The sequence below is a fragment of the Populus alba genome, chromosome 8 (assembly GCF_005239225.2).
Source record: "Populus alba chromosome 8, ASM523922v2, whole genome shotgun sequence".
NCBI classification, from domain to species: domain Eukaryota; kingdom Viridiplantae; phylum Streptophyta; class Magnoliopsida; order Malpighiales; family Salicaceae; genus Populus; species Populus alba.
Window position 1 is genome coordinate 133,350 of NC_133291.1, and position 20,361 is coordinate 153,710.

General features: G+C 35.2%; 3 protein-coding genes across 10 annotated transcripts; all 3 read right to left on the minus strand.

Annotated features, from left to right (window-relative positions):
- Window positions 1–305: 305 nt before the first annotated feature.
- LOC118045114 (reticulon-like protein B22) lies at window positions 306–3,101 on the minus strand. Its single transcript, XM_035053652.2, has 4 exons — window positions 2,731–3,101; window positions 2,435–2,576; window positions 1,702–1,771; window positions 306–613 (listed from the first exon to the last, which is right to left on the minus strand). Exons 1-4 carry the CDS (start codon window positions 2,949–2,951, stop codon window positions 498–500), a joined length of 549 nt encoding a protein of 182 aa, XP_034909543.1. The 5' UTR covers window positions 2,952–3,101; the 3' UTR covers window positions 306–497.
- Window positions 3,102–3,747: 646 nt separating this feature from the next.
- LOC118045113 (pumilio homolog 5) lies at window positions 3,748–10,072 on the minus strand. 4 transcript variants are annotated; one of them, XM_035053650.2, is made up of 11 exons: window positions 9,854–10,067; window positions 9,493–9,768; window positions 8,587–9,299; window positions 6,764–8,157; window positions 6,517–6,658; window positions 6,283–6,390; window positions 5,982–6,194; window positions 5,787–5,897; window positions 5,111–5,305; window positions 4,205–4,376; window positions 3,748–4,080 (listed from the first exon to the last, which is right to left on the minus strand). In XM_035053650.2, exons 3-11 carry the CDS (start codon window positions 9,208–9,210, stop codon window positions 4,046–4,048), a joined length of 2,994 nt encoding a protein of 997 aa, XP_034909541.1. In that variant the 5' UTR covers window positions 9,211–9,299; window positions 9,493–9,768; window positions 9,854–10,067; the 3' UTR covers window positions 3,748–4,045. The 4 variants fall into 4 exon arrangements, with proteins under 4 accessions (XP_034909541.1, XP_034909540.1, XP_034909542.1 ...); XM_035053649.2 differs by lacking the exon at window positions 9,493–9,768; XM_035053651.2 differs by lacking the exons at window positions 5,982–6,194; window positions 9,493–9,768 and having other exon boundaries at window positions 9,854–10,069.
- A 5,776-nt stretch (window positions 10,073–15,848) lies between these two features.
- LOC118045112 (uncharacterized) lies at window positions 15,849–20,354 on the minus strand. Of its 5 annotated transcripts, none has more exons than XM_035053648.2 (5): window positions 19,839–20,354; window positions 18,645–19,203; window positions 17,601–18,005; window positions 17,230–17,435; window positions 15,849–16,440 (listed from the first exon to the last, which is right to left on the minus strand). In XM_035053648.2, exons 2-5 carry the CDS (start codon window positions 19,084–19,086, stop codon window positions 16,195–16,197), a joined length of 1,299 nt encoding a protein of 432 aa, XP_034909539.1. In that variant the 5' UTR covers window positions 19,087–19,203; window positions 19,839–20,354; the 3' UTR covers window positions 15,849–16,194. The 5 variants fall into 5 exon arrangements, with proteins under 5 accessions (XP_034909539.1, XP_034909538.1, XP_073266818.1 ...); XM_035053647.2 differs by having other exon boundaries at window positions 18,645–19,359; XM_073410717.1 differs by having other exon boundaries at window positions 18,645–19,386.
- Window positions 20,355–20,361: the final 7 nt, after the last annotated feature.

The window sequence follows — 20,361 nt, forward strand, 5'->3', positions numbered from 1 at the left end:
GACCAGGGACCATTTAAAGAAACTTCTGTAGACAAGGAATGGGATAGGAAAGCGAAGCTGTGAACATCCTCCAAAAGGCATTTGCCACTTGTGTTATTGGACCCTTGGCATTAACACAAGTCCACAAAATTCACAACAATCATTTACACGTTCTTAGTTTCTGATGTTTTGGATCTTACTGTCCTTGAAAATCGCATGCAAAGGGCACACAAAAATTGTGGACGGACAGAGCAATCGAAGTTCTCCGCATGCTTAAAAAACAAAATGCTTCAAGCAAATACGCAATGGATTTCTCAAATGAAAAATGCTGCAATGAAAAGACAGGTACTTGCTCATCATATTATCAATCTGTCCGAAGAATTTCTGTTTAGTATGAAAAATCATAAGACTTCACAGATGGGCAGAATACAAGACTATATTTAAATCAACAAGAGTTCCTTCCAGCTATGGATGTAATGAGACCACAGAACACTAAAAAATGGTGGTACATGTACAATTTACAGAACATCTGAATCTACAGAAATGCTGTTACCTCGCCCAAGAAATCGAGAGATGGAGGCGCTGCCTGATTGTGAGTTCTCAGCGAGCATGTAAAGACAGAATAAGCATAATGCTGTGCCAGCAAAATCCAAACCAAAATGTGTAAAAAAAAAGTAGGAGAAGATGATTAGTTATTGATAAATAAAGATTTTCCATGAAGTATTCAAATAACAAGCAATCAATAATTGTGCAAAGACAAATGCAGCCAGGCCACCATCTTAGAGCAAAAGGACCAAGAAAGCACTGTCAAGATAAAGAACTCTGCCAACAAAAGAATTGACTCCTTCCAAACATCATATGCTTCTAGTGATTTTGCTTGATTGTGCCCTATGTATTGACAATTCAACATATTGACTCGAAACTACAATCGTCATTTAAATCACATACCCACCTTGATTTGAGCCTTTCACTATTGTGCCTCAACAAAGAGTTCCATATGCAGTATTAATGAATGACAATGACACAGAACAATAGGGAGAATAAAGTCGATCCAAACAAGACAAGTCATGAAAAGTATGAATCTACCATAAGAGTGTGTGCACCATTTTGCCACATAAATATTTCTCCAGTAGATTAGTTAATGTAGCCAAAAAGCAAAGGCAACGAGTAATCACAGAAAGACTTTAAGCATGACTCCAACATAAAACTGCCAAGTCAACAGGTTTTCGTATTCTTTTCTCACTCTTTTTTTAATAAATTTATTGAAGAGAAAAGATATCCATACAAAAGCAAGGATAAACATCCTCCTACAATTGAGAGACATGGACTGCAACCAAGGAAAACAAGATCCCTCCAATCCCACTGCATATCAGATAGGGATACCACAGTAAAACCCCAAATTTTTCTATCCACATTTTTATCCTCCAGAGGAGAGAATTGTGGGAGGAGGCAATGGATTTGGATGTTATGAGCACGCATTACCTATTTTTAACCCATTCATCAAAGAAACTTGATTAATATTAACTCTTATTCTCTACAAAACAATAGATGTAATGAAACAGAAACTGAAGATCTAAAAAGAGAAACTTGATCGATATGAACAGAAGAAGAACAAGCATATTGAAAAAAAAAAAAAAACAATAGAGATTTCTTATTGCAGTTTTATCCATAAGAACAAAACCAATAATAATGTCATTTGCAAACAAATTATGGCCCACATACCAGCATAAGCAATTGTAACCCCTGAGACCAGTCGTCCCAAAGATGATAGTATGTAAAGACAAACGATGACCTGAGGAAAGAAAAAGACAAGATTAACTTCCTGTTATATTTGATAAAATCTGTAAAGAAAAATGTTGTGGCCATTGTGAAGGCATGCCAGTAAAAACCAGAAAGCTTTTCTACAAGACTCTTCAAGAGGTTCCCGAATGAGCAATGAATCTCGGTCCAGGCAAGTTAATTTGTAGAAAATCACATGATTTAGCTAAGACTGCTAATTCTAGACAATAAATGGGACTAGGAGAGAGGGAGGGAGGGGGCAGCATCAGCCGATCAAGGCAATGAGAAAATCAAAAGATACCACAGACAAACCCCATCTGTAAGATATAAAATGCAGAGGCTCGGTCCTATTTATTGCATAGATATTGATGATGGATTGTAAGATTCAAGAAGCATGCCTACATCAACAGTAGAAGATTATCTGAGGATAAAGAAGCATAACTCATCCCTAGTCTTCACTTGCATTAATTAACAAATTTCACGCGTCCAAAATCAAGTGAATAATAGCATTGCAAATGAACCTAAAAAGATAGTTATATTCAGAAGCAACAACTTGTTTTGTATAAATTCATACAAAGAATCCTAATTCCACCTTGTTGCAGTTGCATTAGCATGATGAGGTCAAATTGAAACGCGACTAAGCAGTAGTGAAGTAAGAAATGGAGGGATGGATAACCTTGAAGAAAAGGCGTTTGTCGTGGCCAGTAGCAGCAACCCTGAGGACAGATTCAGCAGCTCCAATGGTATTAGCAAACCATGCTACTATACTGTTTGCTGTGTCCTGTGATATCTGCCACTCCAATGGATCCACTGGTACCCTATTTTTATTATTTTTAATTGCAATTCCATCATCATAATTATTATTATTATTATTATCATGACCAAAATGCAATTCAAAGGAAGGAAGGAAAAGAAAAACCCTAAAATTGGAATTGGGGAAAAGGAAAGGAAAGGGAAAAGAGAGAGAAGTACGAGATGTTTAATTGGCGGAAGAGAAGGCCGAGAATAGCGAGGGAGCAGAGGAGAACGATGAGGACATCGGACATCAAAGAGAAGAGGCTAGAATTCCGATAGGCACAGTGGTAGTAAACCAAGGTTCCACTCACCAATCCAATCAAAGCCTTCCCTATTTCACCACCACCACCTTCTAACTTTCCCTTGATGTTGCTTATGTTATCTCTATCTGCCATCATCTTCTTCTTCGTTTTCAATCTTCCATTTCTTCCTTGCTCTTGTTGGATGGATCCCCACTGCAGATTCACGAGCCTTTGACCTTTCTTTTCAACTCTAGTTTAAACTTTAAACTAATCTAACCATCTCTTTCCTTCTCTCTATATTTTTTTTAATTCGAGTATTTTATTTAACAAAACTCCATCTGGCCTCTATTACTATTTTTTAAAAATTACGTATTTTCATAACACGTGTTGTGTTTATATAATATCATATACGGTGACAGTTAATAAATAAAAGCCTCTTTTACAAATAATATACTCAAATAAAAAAATTAAAAATCAAAAGTTAAGTTAAGTTTCATTGAAGATGATTTTATATGATTTGTTTCTAAAATTAATATAAAAATTAAATTAATTTAAAATAAAAAATTTACAAATGATATAATATTTTAAATTTTTTGTAAATTTTAAAAACCAATAAATCACTTTAAGTTGTTTGTTTGTTGTAGTATTTTTTAAATAATTTTTTTAAAATTTAAAATTATTTTATTTTATTTTATTTACTTCAAATTAATATATTTTTTAGTATTTTTAAATTATTTTGATACATTGATATTAAAAATAATTTTTAAAAAATAAAAAATTATTATTTTAATATATTTCAAAATAAAAAACACTTAAAATAACAACCCAAGAAGCTCCAGTAATATTTTATGAGTTTATTTATTTTTGGAAATATAAATATAGCTATACTGTAAAACTCAAATATATATATATATATATATATATAAAGGGAAAAAAGGAAAGAAGAAAGAAAGAAGACAAGCTCAGCTTAATAAATGAAATAAAAAAGACACCAATCACCATTACTTATTTCTATACATAAAATATACAAATAAAAGAGTATATTTATAATACATTATAATACTGTTTTATTAAATTCTGCAATCTCAACAAGCAACTACAAATGGCAAGAGACACCCCTCCTTCCTGCCATTTCTCCGAGTTTCAGTTGTGTCCATCCCATCTTCTCCTCTCTTCTCTTCTCCTGTTCCCCCATGATTCCATGCCTGCAACGATCAGCATTCCCAGTCACTTCGCCCATTTGTCTTCTTCTAACCGATCAAGTTTGTTTCCAGCACTTGCCTTTCTGCATCATAAATCAAGCATTACCATCATCGCCACAACTCTAGCACTAAAATCACAAGGCGCGTTTTTTCAGGTGCAAAAATGAAACTCGTGCTTTATTTTAGGGTTCAAAAAGGTTGGCGCACCTTCACCGCATAGTTGCTCGAACCGGGCAACAATGTGCTTCCCGTAAGTGTACTTCTTCAGAGCATTAAGGTGGGCATTGATACGACTGAGCAATATCTCCTTCTGTTTATCATTGCTTGTTTCAAGTATCTTTTGGACAACATAATTGGCAAATTGGTCCTTCATCATTATCTGATATTCAAGGCCAAAAGAAGATGCAATTAGCAAGCAGAAAACAGTCTATAGAGTCCTATAATACAGCATCACCAGCGAGTATTGCCAAGAATCTGTGCACTGTCAACAGTCAGACAAATTCTTGAATCGTACCAATTTGAAGAAATCAGTTTGACTTATCTCAGTTCATAACAATCTTATTCATTTGCAATTCTATTTGAGGACAAATAGTCGTGATTGAACCGCTGATACTTCTGTTCTTTTAAATAACCTCTGCTCAAGAAGAGTTTATAATCACCTGACAGAGAGTTTATTAATCTCAAGGAAGAAACAGAGCCTACCATTAGAATATCCGACAGCACCAAATTCTAAATCCAGTTCAAAAACTGCACTTTAATGAGCAGATGATTAATTAAACATATTGCTTTAACTAAACTTTGGCTATTGTAGATTTGGGTTTGAAGTGCTCCCAGCATAGCTGGTTCCGAAATCAACACAGAAGATGGTTGCGCTAAGTTGGCAGCTAAAATGGAACTCATCATATCGATAATGAAATTGATCGAAACAAGAGGAAAACAATGCAGTATCCAACCTCAACTGAGAAAGGTTAAAAAGAAAAAGGCTTCCACGTGCTCAATAAATAAAACTGAAAGCCCCTTCTAGTAGTAGTAATCAAGGGATAAATTAGCTCAAAACAATGAAGGGCAGTGGTTTTCAAGTTACAGTGTTACTTATTTCTCCTTTTAACTTACCAGCAAGTTGTCATTGTCCTCAGACTGCCCAATAATCTCCCCAATCATGAGCTCCCTTTCAGCAGCATCAGCATGCTTCAAACACTTCTCAACAACATTTGATGCATACTTATGCTGACTCATTTGTACAATTTTCCCAGTCAACTTGCTGATAATTTGGCTTCTTTCATGGGGCTTTCCCCTCTCCAAAACATGCTGCAAGCAGCAAAGTAAATCTTAAGAGGAAACCAAATTGGAAATATTCAATTGATATGGAGGCGAAGGGCAAAACATGAAATACAGGAGCACACAAATTCGTAACAAAATATGGTAGTATGAAAACAAATTAGAACTTGGACCAACTGCACCAGCAAGGCACGGTAAATACTGGCTCAAATTAATAAGCTAGCCCACAAAGTAAATCTACAATTAGCCAAACCTAACAAAAATTTAGTAGCAGTTTTTCAAAAAAAAAAAAAACCTTGCAATAAAACAAAAAATCAATTAATTGTCCACTTGTTAATTTTAGACTAAAATCCCTTCTACACACCCAAAAAAAAAAAAAAAAACCAATCTGCAAGGAGTGGGTGTGCCCTAACTTTTGTTGGGGCAAACTGTTCATATTAGTGATCAACATTTCACATGCAAAAGGTTATGCTTGTATCATAAAGTATATTGTGCTGTGGAAAAAACAAACCTGGGTAACATAGTTGCCATACTGGTCTTGAGCAAGAAGGTAGGAAGATTCTAAGATCTCATCAACTATACATTGACTTTGCAGCTCATCAGAACAATGCTCCAAAACTCTCTATCACAAACCAAAAGCATAGAGTTGAAGTATGGTAGAGAAAATGATAAAGAAGATTGTGTCCCCAGTAAACAGTTGTATTACCTGAATGACACGGCAACCATAGGGATGAGTTGACAGTGTGACAACTTGGCCTCGAAACGCAGAAATAATAAATTCAATATGCTCAGCGGGTACACATTCTATACACTTCTGTATTACATGGTTTCCATTTTGATCATGTACGCATCTCATAACATGCCCATCAAGCTCTTGAGCAAGTTTTGCTTTCTGATCAAGCTCAATCACTTCAAGGGCCTTGAGAAAGAAAATATATGATTATCTTTATCAACTAAAGTACTGTATTTGGGACGGCAAGACTATTTATGTAGGATACATAGCATACCTTCTGAATTACACGACAACCATACATTTGCAAACTTAACTGCAATATCTGTCCAGAAAGTTTTTCTGCAAGCTCTATTCTCTGTTCAGGACTTCCATGTTCAAAAAACTGTAGTACATAATACCAGGTTAAATAATCAATAACAATTGGTTTTTATGAAAATCAAGGATGGTTGAGACAATTGCAAGGAGAAGAAAAAAAAAAGGTCAAAGCAAGAAAACCATGATAACATACTTTTTGAATAACATAATTTCCAAAAACATCTGTCATTAGTTTTGGAGCATGAGGAAGAACTTCTTTAAATACAGACTCCTTTTCCTCAACATTGCAATTTTCCAGTTTTTGCTGAATAAATCGACTGCCATGTTGATCAACACTGCAGTTAAGCATACAACAAAAATTATTCTCGGTATTAATTTTTTATGCTTGGAATGACATGGCAATCAAAAAGAGATGCAAAAAACATGCAGTTTAGACACACCTGAATTCAACTATGCGCCCTGCTACATCAGAGAGTTCAAATTTCCGGGCATTGTTTGATTTTAGTTCTTCAAGAAAGTAATGCCTTTTGGGGTCATCAGCACTGTTAACTGCTCTCTGTTCTTGACCTCTGAAATATAATCCTGCATTTCTACTGGAACCTTGGGGAAATCTCAAGTCAGTTCGCCGACTTAGATGATTGACTCCGCCTACTGGAGATGATGGAAGCACCGGACTGGTAAGAGGTGAGGCTGGGAAATGGGTTATGACGCCCATGCCTGGGGGACCTCCATAATAGCTACCACCAGAAATTCCTATTTTTCCTGGAACGGGAATGCTTAAACCTCCACTTGTTGAAGTTAGAACTTTCTGATTGGCCATATGAGCAGCAGCTGCCAAATCTTTCTGTGGAATGAAAGAATCAATCTGAGGCCCAGTAGTTCCGCTTGATGCCAAACGATTATGAGGAGTAGCACTATATACATCCCCGAAAGGATGTTGAAAGAGCTGTGCGTGAAGAGGGTCCACAAAAGAAGGTTGTAGCATTAATCCATGTTGTCCATAAAACTTGGCCAGATGTTGCAAGCTACCTATTTGTTGAACTGCTGAAGCATCAGCAGTTCGACCATCATTGCTTGGACCAGGAGCACCACCAAATGACACAGGAATAGTGCTGTGAGATGGAAATCCAGGCATATATGGGGAAATAAACGCAGAACCAACAGCATATCCACCCATATTATACTGTGGGGGATATACACTAGATGGCTGGTAAAAGGGAGTCCCTGCAGTCATATAAGCTCCTTGTGGTGCATAGAAAGGAGGGTTCATCGCAGGGGAATGCGATGATGGAAGTACCTCAGTGGAGGAGAATTTAGGATAACCATGGGAAGGTTTTCCCATGCTGCTGTGAGATGGATTTGTACCTTGAGAAATCACTTGAACCTGATGTGGAATGCCTTGCTGGCTGTGTGAATGATGCTGTGGTATATTCCTTCCATAAGTTTGCTGATCTTGTTTGTTTTTTGTTCTCGACTCCATTATGGCAGAGCCTGATTGACGGGAACCTCTAATCGAAGCATCAACCTCAAATCCAGTACCTTTAGTGCTGGATTCACCTTTTTGCTGGGTTGGAGTCCCAGCACGACATGGTGAAGTTGGCAATTCAGCACTTGGAGGATCATTGATGGATATTAACCTCAAACCATCAACCTCCAGTGCATACGTATCCACACAAACATCAGAACCAGCATTTGATTCTGATATTTTGGACATGCTGGCAGAAGAAACATTTGATGAAATTGCATGGACATCATGATCAATTCCTACTTCTGCTGCATGGCTTGAGGAACGGGACTGGCTGTATACAGGAGAAGGGGTGCGAGGGAAGTCTTCCTACAAATTCATCAAAGAGAGTGCAGGGGTTTGAGGGCAATGGTTAGAGCAAAGCCACACACATCAAAAAGGGAGAAATTAGTTGATGAAATTTATCTGATCTGGAAAACGCTACACTTACAAATATACATGCAATATCCTTTGATATATTAAATGCTATACAACATATAAAATGTGACAAAAAATTAAAAGGAAGAGATGAACAAATTTCAAGAGCATGAACCAAGCATGAAAAGTTAACGTGTTCCAGAAATTGAGACTCCCCACTGTTAATTCTAGACCTGAATCAGACCTCAGAAGAAACCAACTAAACCAGCAGCAAAAAATTACCAAAAATGTATAAGAGAGATGACTAATAACATATCATGCTTATCATGCCAATTCATTAAACTCCAAGTGTTATTTTCCTGAAAGAAGAAAGCCACATACCTGAATGAGATCCACCAAACTCTTATGTCGACCTGCCAAAGAAGTTGTGCTCTGTCCGGATATATACACGCCACTATTTTCTAAAGCTCCTCTAGGTGATCTATCTTCATTTGGCTCCTCCTTGTGAGTTGAAAGGGAACTTTTGGGGAGTTGCAGAGATCCATTGCCACTTTCAGGTCTCCAATTATTCCCCAAACCACCAATATGGTGCACCAGACGCCGATTCTCCCGTGACAATAGTGGTGGAGGAAGCCTTGGATTCAAGTTGACATTGGAGCAGTAGTATGCAAAGTAAGCTGGATCAGAGCGGAGTTGTTCTTCTGACTCACAATTTTCAATAACACTGCCTAAACTTTCCAAGCTAGAACTCATGCCTGAGTTGTGTTGAGCTAAAAGGTTTCCAATAGCAGCAAATGACCCCTCCATACTTGGTGGTGCGCTGCCACTTCGACTGGGAATCGTCTCAGTTTCATCTCCATGGAATCCCTGCCTCTTCAGAAGCAATCCCAATTCCTCTGCTGCCATACTTCTTAAGGGTGATCCAAGTACAGCAGAATCCTTAGAACTGGACCACTTTCTAGCACCACCACTCTCCACCATTCTCATGGGGCTTTCAGTAGCCATCCTGCTTAGACTTACAACCAGCTCTTTTCTGTTCAGAGAAGAAACTTACATTGTTTCCAGCAATGCAGCAAAGCCATGATGATCCAGTTCTGCAATTCAAGAAGTAAAAATTACTAACCATTATAGAGATGACACAGGCAGGCTGCAGGCACCTGACCTGTGACAGGGTACAGCTGAACAGAGTACTCCATGCTTTAAAGTTGATAAATTTAAGCAACTCCAAAACATTTATAACTTGTATAATTCCACTATCTGAAATATTTTCCTCTATAAAGTCCATACCTGGTGCTTCAAAAATACCCGATTTCAAACAGAATTATGACAATATTTAAACCAAACACGAACATCACAAGTTTATTCTTCTGGTCAGCTTCTGTATATGTGGCTATGCCATTAAAAATGATGAAAGCTCGATTATTTTTTTCTCTTCGTAACCCCGACTGAAAACTTGGGAAATCCACTAAACCCCAACAGACCATTAAGACTCCACCGTCGAACAAAATCGCCAAATTAAAGGAAATAAAAGAAACCCTTTATTCTTAAAGCCACGGACTCCCTCTACATGAAACCAAACCACTCAACAATCAAATTCACTGATCACAAACCATAGATGAGAAAAGCACTTAGGAAGAGAGAGCCTTACCAGCTGATAGAAAAAAAAAGACCTGGGGAGTCTGAAACAAACCCTGCCCCCGAGTCTGTTGGAGAGTTCTGGAGTAAGCACACAGATGTTAGAGAGTGGGAGAGAGAGAGAGAGAGTTTAGGGTTGAGAACTACAAATGGCAGTTTGCAAAGAAACCTCAGAGTTAGCCCCAAAGCCAGGGTGAATTTCAAGTCTTCCTTTGGACTTTGTCTGTCCCCTCCCCATTAATTAATTACAGTTTTTTATTTAATTAAGCATAATTAGGCACCTTGTTTTCTAGTGTTGTTATGTCAAAGGACGAGAATGCCACTATCTGCCCTCTTTGTGTTTGTGGGGGTTGGGTGGCGTTGTGACTTTGTGGTGTGCCTTGGGGTGGTTTGGTCTTATGGAAGACACGGTTCAGGTGATGCTTGGACACGTGTTTGTTCAGGATCTTACAAGAGAGACATGTTGGTGACACGTGGCTTATGAGCGGAGTCAAGTTGCAGCTTGTGATGTAGGGCGTGTTTGGAATTATAACACTCTTGCGTTTCTCTCCATTTTGGGATTTGATATATTCTCCAGGATAGAAAAGGACTTACCGGAAAGAAATCTACCAAATATGTTTAGGAAATTGGTCACATGAAATCAATGTCTCCTCGTGATTTTCCTTTCTCTCGTGATCATAGGAATAGCTTGTGGTTTTTTCACCACTTTCTTCTTTTATATTTAGATTAAATTCCTTAAAAAAAAAATTCGAAAGTTTTGTAGTTCGGTTTGTCTTTTTGGATGATGTGCTGATGTAATTAGCATGTATTTCGGCACGAAAGCTATTTGACGCTTTTCCTACAAGTCTTTCTGAATTTGGAAAGCAAGAAACGAAACCACGTGAATGAAATGAAAAATCTTTTTTTTTTTTATATTTTGACACAAATAAAATCTATTTTGATAATTCGTCCATGAATTCCATTTTTATTCAAGTGGATGGCATGCTGATATATATTTTGCACGAGTGCATTGGCATAAAAGCTTTTTATATATATATATTCAATTTTCATTTAATAACTTGAGAAATAAACTATTTAGAATAGATTATGGGTGTGTTTGTTTTTATATTCAAAAAAATATTTTTTAAATATTTTTTGTATTTTATTTAGATTAATTTTTTTATGATTTTGAATCTTTTTCACGTGCCTGTAAAAAAATAAATAGTCTAAAAAAAAATAAATAATATAATATATTATTTTAATATATTTTAAAATAAAAAAATACTTGAAAATTCAATGTTATTACAGTTTCAAATCCTACTTTAATCCACGCGTCAAGAAGAAAGGACAAGATGTCAAATATAATTTGATTTGCGGCAGATTATCATTTGCATGATCTAAACACTCAATTTGAATCAATACTCCTCTCCATCCACTTCTATAATTATCATGCGGCAAGCCAGTCAGGTGGCTAGCCTATCATTTACGCTTTAGTAGCAAAATCCTCTCTCCTACAATCTCTTAACAACTTGGTACAACTGCTTTAATTACATGGATGCCCATTCTACGACGACAACAACAATGCATTTATAAAATATTTAGATTATATTTTTGTATTTTAAAAATATTTTTTATTTCAATAATATTTTTTACTTTAAGTTAATTTTTTTTTTGTTTTTATTATAGTTTGACATGGTTGTTTTTGTGTTGTTTAACGCTGTTTTCTTATTATTTTTTTAATATTTAAATAAGTTAATATTAAAAAATAATATTTTCGCGATTAATTTTAATAACCCGCAAATGATGGATAAGGTTGCAGACCCAAAGCTTCCGGTTTAAGCCTGGGCAAGATAGAGGCACAGCAGGTGCACGTACCTCTGGGATATAATACAATTATTAAAAGCGTGTCTCTAAAGTAAAAGAAACCTCTGACGTGACGAAATTTATACAATAAAGCATGAACCATTTCTTCACTACGATTGGGAATCATCAATATATTTATATATTTGAAGGAGATAGAGTTAAGTTCGTATATTACCTTTATCAAAATCATTTTATTCCTTTAAATATCTCTCAAAAAAAACATGCGTAGATGGATCTTTATAGATGCTAATTTTAACATTATTCTCTCTTTTTTGATGCAAGTGAACCATGTTAAAATAAACTTAAATTATAAAGGAGATTATATTATATAATTTATATTACTCATCAAGATATCTTTTATAACGAATTATTTTAAATTTGAAATTTGCATAAATTCACACTATTTTAATATTAATTAGAAAAAAAAATATTGAAATTCAAACATGTAACTATTTGATCATATAATATCACAACAAATAAATATCTCAATAAAAATACATAAGTTATTAGGTGAGATTTTAGTATATAATTTTTATTATTTTTTAAAAAAATATAGGGTTTAGGGAATATTAAAAATATTTTTTAAAAAATATTAAAAATAATTAATAAAAATAAATTAAAATTTGAAGAGAGAGGAAATAGTTTGTTGCATGTGATAAACTACGAAGAGCACGAAAAATCACACTACGATGATTCGGCGACCAGCTTTTTAGTCAACGCCCCGTTTTCTTTTCGCAGTTTTGTTTTTTTCTTCCTCTCGAATTTCTTATATGTTGGCAACAAACTCACACTTGTTTTTATTAAAAGCCAGCGTCCCTTCGTTTACATGTAAAATTTTACATATTAAGAATGCATGATTAACAGTGTTATAATTATAACAATAAATTTATTTATAAGAAAAGGTATAAATTCTTTTGAAATGCTCTTCGCATGCATGGATTTTTTTTATTACTATTCAGATTCAGATATTATTTCGGATGAGAAAATAATCACATGAGCTTAAAATATTTAATCAAAAGAGATATTTGATTTAACGAATAAAAAGACTTTAATTATTTGTTTTCTTTGTTGGGTTTAATGAAAGAAATGACTTTGATATTCTGCTTTCTTGATGTACTTGATCTTTTCTAAGAGAACTTTCAGGTATGTTTGCTTCATCTTTAATCTCAGCTCATTGTGTTTGATTTGATGGTTTTATTGTTTATTTATAGACAGGTTATATGTAATTTTTCTTGAATACACAAAAGAATTATAGTATTAGGATTTTATTTTTATTATCCTATATTATTTAATTGGCATTTAATAATTATTTTTTAATTTGTGTTTGTTTTGATCCATTAAATCTTATTTAAAAAATTATTTTATTATTCGACTTATACTAGTTAATTATTAATTTAGCCCATTGGCTTTTAACCCAAAAAATTCCATCAAGGTTATTTAGAGAACACTATATAATGATTTTGGAGTTGCAAATTTCAATAGCTTGGCGATAATAAACATGAGTTTATTCATTTTGATTGTTTGTGGTAAAGTATCATTTATTTATAAGGACAAATATCATATATTCAACTTATTAAAAATTAATTAGCTTTGCAACGTCATTCACGCACTTTAGGTTATTAGGTACAAGGTTGTCCACGGGTCAAGTTTATCTTAGTACCTTTAGTTGTTAGGTGCCAGGTTATTTTTAGGTTAGGATTCTTTCAAACATGTTTTTCAACTTTTTCAGGTTGTATTTCAACTTCATTCGGAGGTGCTTGACCATATAATCAAGATAATTATATCGCCAATAAATTTAATTTATGACCGTACATAATAAATTTATTTTTATGGTCACGGAGAGCTTGAGTCATGTGGTTGAGTTGTGGAGATTTTAGTGCTTGTTATAAAAGTCCCGTTTTAAATTGCTTAACACTTGAAAATAAATTAAAATAATATCTTTTATTTTTTATTTTTTAAAAGTTAATTTTGACACAAGCACATAATTTTTTTCCCAAATGGTCCCTATTCTGCTGGATTTCAAAAGGAAAGAACTAACATTTGGAATCAATTATACATTTTAATTGAATTCAATTACAATGTTCAACTTGAATTTAAATTAATAAATAAATTGAATTTACATATTTAAATGAGATAGAGTTTAGTTCATATATTACCTTTATCAAAATCATTTTGTTCAGTAAAATATCTCTAAAGAAAAGATGGGTAGATGGATCTTAAAGGATGCTAATTTTTTTTTTTTTTCTGGTGTAGTAAATCATGTCAAGAAAATTTTATAAACTCGAAAGCTTAAGTTATTAAATGAGATTCTATGATATGATTTATATTATTCATTAACACATCTTCTATAATAAAACCCTATTAAATTTGAAACTTGCACACCACATTATCTTGATTTTAATTAGAAGATAGATCAAGGATTGTGAGATTCAAATTTATAATTGTTTGGTCACCAGAACTATAATATCACGATAAATAAACATCTCAATAGAAAAACCTAAACTATCAGGTGAGACTCCAATATTTGATTTATATTATTTTATAGCAAATCATAGGATTGACCTTCAATTTATTTTCTGTATCATTCTTAGAGATTGAATTTTATTTGGAATTTAATTTTTGATATTTAAAATGGTTTCAAAAAAATCACACAAGTTGATCTTTAATTTACTTTTGTATTATTTTTAGAGATTGAATTTTATTTTAAATTCAATTATTGATATTTTAAATAGTTTAAAACACGAGAACTCATTCAAAAATTTGAATTATATTCAATTTAGAAGGTTAGAAAGAAGCTACAGGAGCGAGTATACAATTGAATTGTTTTTTATTTATTTTCAAAAGCTTTTAAGAATTTATTGTGGGCATTTGTATGGGGGGGGGGGGGGATGAAAAAGGGCACGTTGTCAAGATCCATCAGAGTCTCTGGTAACCGGAAGCTGCTTGGGGATGTTTGTGTTTTGGAAACATTAGGGATGGGATTGAGAAATTTGAAGCTATAGGAGCTGAAATAAATCTTTACCAAAACTATAGAGAGAGGAAATAGTTTGTTGCATGTGATAAACTATAAAGGGCACGAAAAATCACACTATGATGATTCGGTGACCAGCTTTTTAATCAACGACCCGTTTTCTTTTTTCTTTTTCCTCTTGAATTTCTTTTAACACTAACACATTAAAATAATAAAATATACAAAAAAATAACTTCAAAATCTTTTTTAAAAATTCTAGACAAACAATATTGTGCCCTGACGGCGAAATACCTCTGAATACGTTTATAAAAAAGAGTCATGGTCTTTTTTCAATCATATTTATTTATTGTTTCGATGAGTTATTTCCCGCACACAACACTAAATCTAAGAAGAAACTAAATAAAAGTACTTGGCATTCCACTTATTTAATTATAATTTGTTTCCATGACAAGCGTCACCCCGCTATAATGGTAGAGTTAATAATATTTTTATTTTTTATTTGACACAAGTTTATATTCTGTTGGGATAATTTTAAGAGCTCATCCCGTCAGAGTTATTATTGAAATTCCAAGAGAACAAGATATATTCTATTGTTTTATTTTTTGAATTTAAACTCTTAAAACACGTGGGGTTGTGGAAGACACTCGTAGCTCAGCAAGAGGAAGCTGACAATGTCCCTCAGTTAACAAATAATAAAAAAGGACGTGAACCAAATGATATATTGGCAGAAAAGGGCGGTCCAAGACTGTGATAAGCAGTTAGAATAAAAGGACGTGAACAAAATGACCCCGGGGTGGACCCCCACAACGGGAGCCTTTTCTTTTAAGGGACTGAATTGAAACTAACGAAACTACCAGTACCGAGTTTAACCATTTTAAACCTATAAGGACTGGATTGTAAGCTTCGCTAACGAAAACCCGGCAGCTTCCTTCCTCCCGCACTCCCCTCAGGCCACCCCTGGGTCTCCTCCGCTCAAGCTATCAAATCGCCCCACTTAATCAGCACACGACCATCGCACTTTCATTTGGTGGTCCTTTCGCCGGCAGATGGAGGCTGGACGGCAAAGATCCACCCTTTCCCCCTTATTTCGCCGGCAGATGACAGCATTTGAGTTTCATGTGTTTTAATATATATGATTCTAACATTTCCACTTCAAAAACACAATCACAACCAGTCTAAGGAGAACCTAGGGCAATTGCAGAAATAAGTGTAGAATAAACTCAAAAGGACAGCAGTTTTTAATCACAAAATAGAGAGCTAATCTGCACTCCAATATGGCTAAAGCCGATGCAACATCACTTCTACCTTCTTGACCGTTTCAATCTTCAGATTAACAAGTGCAAGAGATTACAGAAATCCCCTTCTGCATAACATATCTGGGGGGGGGAAAACTGCGCAGATCCGTAGATAGCAAGTAGTCTGATCAAGGTACCATTACCATAAGCAAACTACATGCTATCTACTGATCTGAACATGAAAAAGGGGTTTTCTGCTGCTAACCAACTAACGGATTTGTTTCCCTCGTCTTTCCCTTACAGCTATTAACAAGGGAAAAGGATGGGGCGGGGGTCTCTCTGCAGCTTCCCATTTGGCAAGTTTATCTTCTTCATCTTTTCTTCACACCAAAGTAACTGCTCTTTACTGATTCTTACCATCCCGATAACCCTGGATAAGATTTTGATATCAATGAGGCTAAACAACAGTTGAATGTTCTCGTAGCTTTGAGGCCAACATTTCTTTTTCCATCCTTTACTCTTCTTGCACAGATCCTTTAGTTTTATCCTTTTCTGCAAACTCATAGGGAAGGAAGAAGTTAGCCATCAACAGTATGAAAAATAATCTGTTTTAGTAACTGAAGGTATAGGTTCCTTTTTCTGTGATCTAATGCACTGAAAGCACTCTTTCAATAAATAGGTTATTCTTTTCCTCCTGTAATACCCCTCTATAATTCAAATATATACAGACCAATTCTCTATCCATGCCTTTGCAAACAAACCAACCCCATCATCCCTGGAAATTAAAACGATGTACAGGTATGATAACAGGTTAAAAAAGTTGATATGTCCCAAAGCTAACTTTCCTGTGCCACCAATATAACTTGACTAGAACAATGATGGGTGGTCGGAAGGCTTGACACATCCACCAATGGCATTTTACCAGAAAGCCAGCAGCTATCAACTCCAAGATATATATGAGAGATAAACTAGAAGAAATCCACCGCTCTCATTTCCTGTTTGGCTATTAATTTTGGTATCAGGTGTAAAAAAAGTCATCACAGCTAACCATGAACATCCCTTTTGAAATTTCTATTTAGGCAGTCAGCATTGGTGGTGGATCAATCCTTTTCAAGTTCCTATTTATAACAAAAGATCCATTCACAAAGAAGCAGCATCAATGACAACTCTCTCAATCAAAGGAACAACAATCAAACCAATAAAATGTCTTGCAGTGAACAAGCTACAACTTTCTGTGCTGAACTTCAGCCAAAATTTGCTCATTCTTTATAATAAAAAATCAAAGAAATTAACTAGTAATCTTTAACACTTGTATAAGAGATAGAATGGTACAAACATTACCTTCTCAAGCGAAGATTGTATTAGTTGAAGAGGGGTGGCAATCTGGTTCTGATTTCCAAACAAATTACGGACATTACCTTGTTTTTTCTTGTCCATCTTCAGGAAAAGGTGAAAATTAAGGATCGAACTCTCAATTATCTTGAGAAGATCAGGGGCAAGGACCACATAATCAGATTCTGTTTCTTCTGTATCCTTTTTATCCAAACCTAGACAGATTAGGATATTAAGAAATGATCGAGGCACAAACTCCAAGAACTACTTTGGTTTTCTTTAAACAATATATAAGTTGGTTAATGGAACTAGATAAGCTGAATTGTAGTTTTGGCATTTAAACTAAACCCACATGAACAATTGAATTACTCAGATATTACCTTTTGCATTTGGAACCTGTAGCAGTTTAGGCAAGGCATTCCTTGCACGAGCAAATATTTCTGCTCTGAGACCCTGCTCAAAAGGCTCATTTTCAATAAACCTTTGCAATAAAACTTGGAATTGCTGAAACAGCTGGGCACTGTAATTGAAACAGGCAGGGTTTTCAGGTTGGCAAGTGATTTTCTGACTCATTTGAGTGTATTGGCAGTGAAGCACCTCCCAAGTTAAGCAAAGTTGAGCAACATATGCAGTTTCAATATCTTGATATGGGTCATTCTGTACCTGCTGCAGATGCTCAGTTTCATCTTCAGGTTCTTCTATCTTTTTCAGAGAGAGGCAGCGGAAGGGGGATGTCAGCTTTTTGGATGCAGACCTTGGGGAGGGAGTTGTGGGAGCGTAGCAGCCTGCAATACAATAGAACATTTGTTTCTGATGAAAACTAAAAGATTGTTTCACTGTACAAGAATCACCCTCAAGTACAACAAACTAATCTCAACAAGTTGGAAAAGAGAGCAATTCCGAAAAAAGGAAAAGGAAAGCAAGCAGACACTGCAAAATCCTGTAGTTAGGAGTTCATTGGACAACCACACTTTTAGAACCTTGGTCTGAAAAAGAAAAGGCACGAGAAAGGACTCGAGCATTATATGGTATGGTAGTGTTATTTATAGGCTTAATATAGGCAAATTTTAAATACAGCTGGAACACGGCTACATTCAGAAATCCAGAAAATCAATGTGGTCAATTCTCATAATCTCAGTAAGGTTTCAGGTAGACTAATTCTAAATCAGACAAGATGGACATATGCCAAACAATTCGAAACTTATAGGAACAGATAACATAAAAAATAAAAATAATCACCGCATGGCAAGTAAGCATGAGGGAGAAGGGACAGAAAAGACGTCAAACAATTTTGTCACAACACAAGTCTCTAAGTGATGCTAAATTTCATAACTACCAAAGCATGCTGAGTATCAATCAATTGCAATCCAAAAAGTGTACAAATCAATCAAGAAAGAGCTGGATCAAAGTTTAGCAAGACTTACCAGATTCAGCGAGCTGCTGAACACTCATCCGATCAAAGAACAACATCCGCTCACAGTACTGGTCATACAGAGCATCAAACCCACCCCACCATTGCCTTCCTTCTGCTTCGACATCCCTCCACTCATTTGGGCTTGTCTCACCTTCACCCTCTTCATCTTCCTCCTCTTCTGCACATGACTCTTCTTCAGGAATCAATACCATAAAACTGTTCCTTCTCAGTTCTTTCAACCTCCTCTTTACCTCATTGGTTATAAAATCGTCATCGTCATCCTCAGCTTCAGCTACAGGATCAGTGTTGGCTGATTTGCTAGTTACACTTTCACCACCTCCATCATTCTCATTCCTTGGCTCCTCTGGATGTGGCACAGGCTTATCTTCTAAATCCTTTTCCGGGCCTGGTTTGTGGGCTTTCCTAAACTTCTTAGCTTTAAAGAAATCCATCTTCAACAAACCGCTAACCTCTTCTTTCTTCAAAATCACACAAGAAACAGGGAAGCTTCCGATGGATAAAAACGTTCTGATTCCAGGACTTTATGCGTATCTTCTATTATTTCAAATCTTAAAACGCACCAAAGTTAGATCCTCGGGTCAAAATGTTCCAAGCAGAATCAGATAAGCTAGATTCCCCAAAGATCTCAACAAACTTTCTAGAATCTAAACTGCTTACTTAAAAAACAGCGATCTAAAACCCAAGTGACCCATCAGCTCCAAACTCTGTGTCCCTCGTAAAAAAAGTAGTCACTTTGAAGAAACGTAAGAATAACCCAGAAATTTTAAACGGCAACAAAGGTAAAGCTTTTAACTCCAAGAACCCTACTATCACCAGATTTCTAGCAATCAACCCTAATTAGTAAACACACTCTCTTCACTAACAACCAAGCTGAAAAAGTTTTGATCTTTATTGAAGCTTGAAATAGTAACATTTATTGGCATCCACAAAAATAAATCAGCATTAGCAGAGACAGAAAAATCCCAAAACCCTCTCCAAAATCGGTGCTTAAAACATATGTTAATGAAGCAAGACCCCTACAACATGCCAATCAAGAAACCAACTTTAAAGCAAAAGTAGAAGTATTTTTACCATTTCACAGCTAAAAAATCACAAATACTAACCAGCATTATACTCATCAGCAATACATCACTAAAGAAAGAAGAGATAAAAAAAAAGGGAAGCAGAGCACCAAAAGACACACCTTCAAGTGCAGATCACAGCAAAAGTAAGAAATCAAGCCATTTAAAGACAATGCAGAACCCCAACCGCCTCAGAATTGGAAACAAGGAATAGGGTTTTTTCCTTTAATAAAACCCTAAACAACTGTACAACAATCAGAGAGAGAAAGGGTTGAAAAAATCAAGAGGTTTAACAATAAGAGCAAAAGCAATAAATGGAGTCATAAATGGTTTTGATGAAATATTTAAAAAGAAGAAAAAGAAGAAAAAGAAATCATTAGTAAAAGAAATACAGTGAATTTATAGCAAATTGGTAACAACAGATCGCTGGAACTCTCATCATGGAGTGTTACTTTATGTCTTCTGTACAAAAATGACAAAAGAAAATCTGGTAATAAAATTGAATCGTGCTCAAAACCCAAGATGGAGAGAAAGGAAAAATATAGTTAAAATGATTTGCAATTTTCAATGAAAAATAAAATAATATGGTACACTGCAGAAGTGAGAGAGAGAGAGAGAGAAGAAGACACTGTACAGAGAATATTG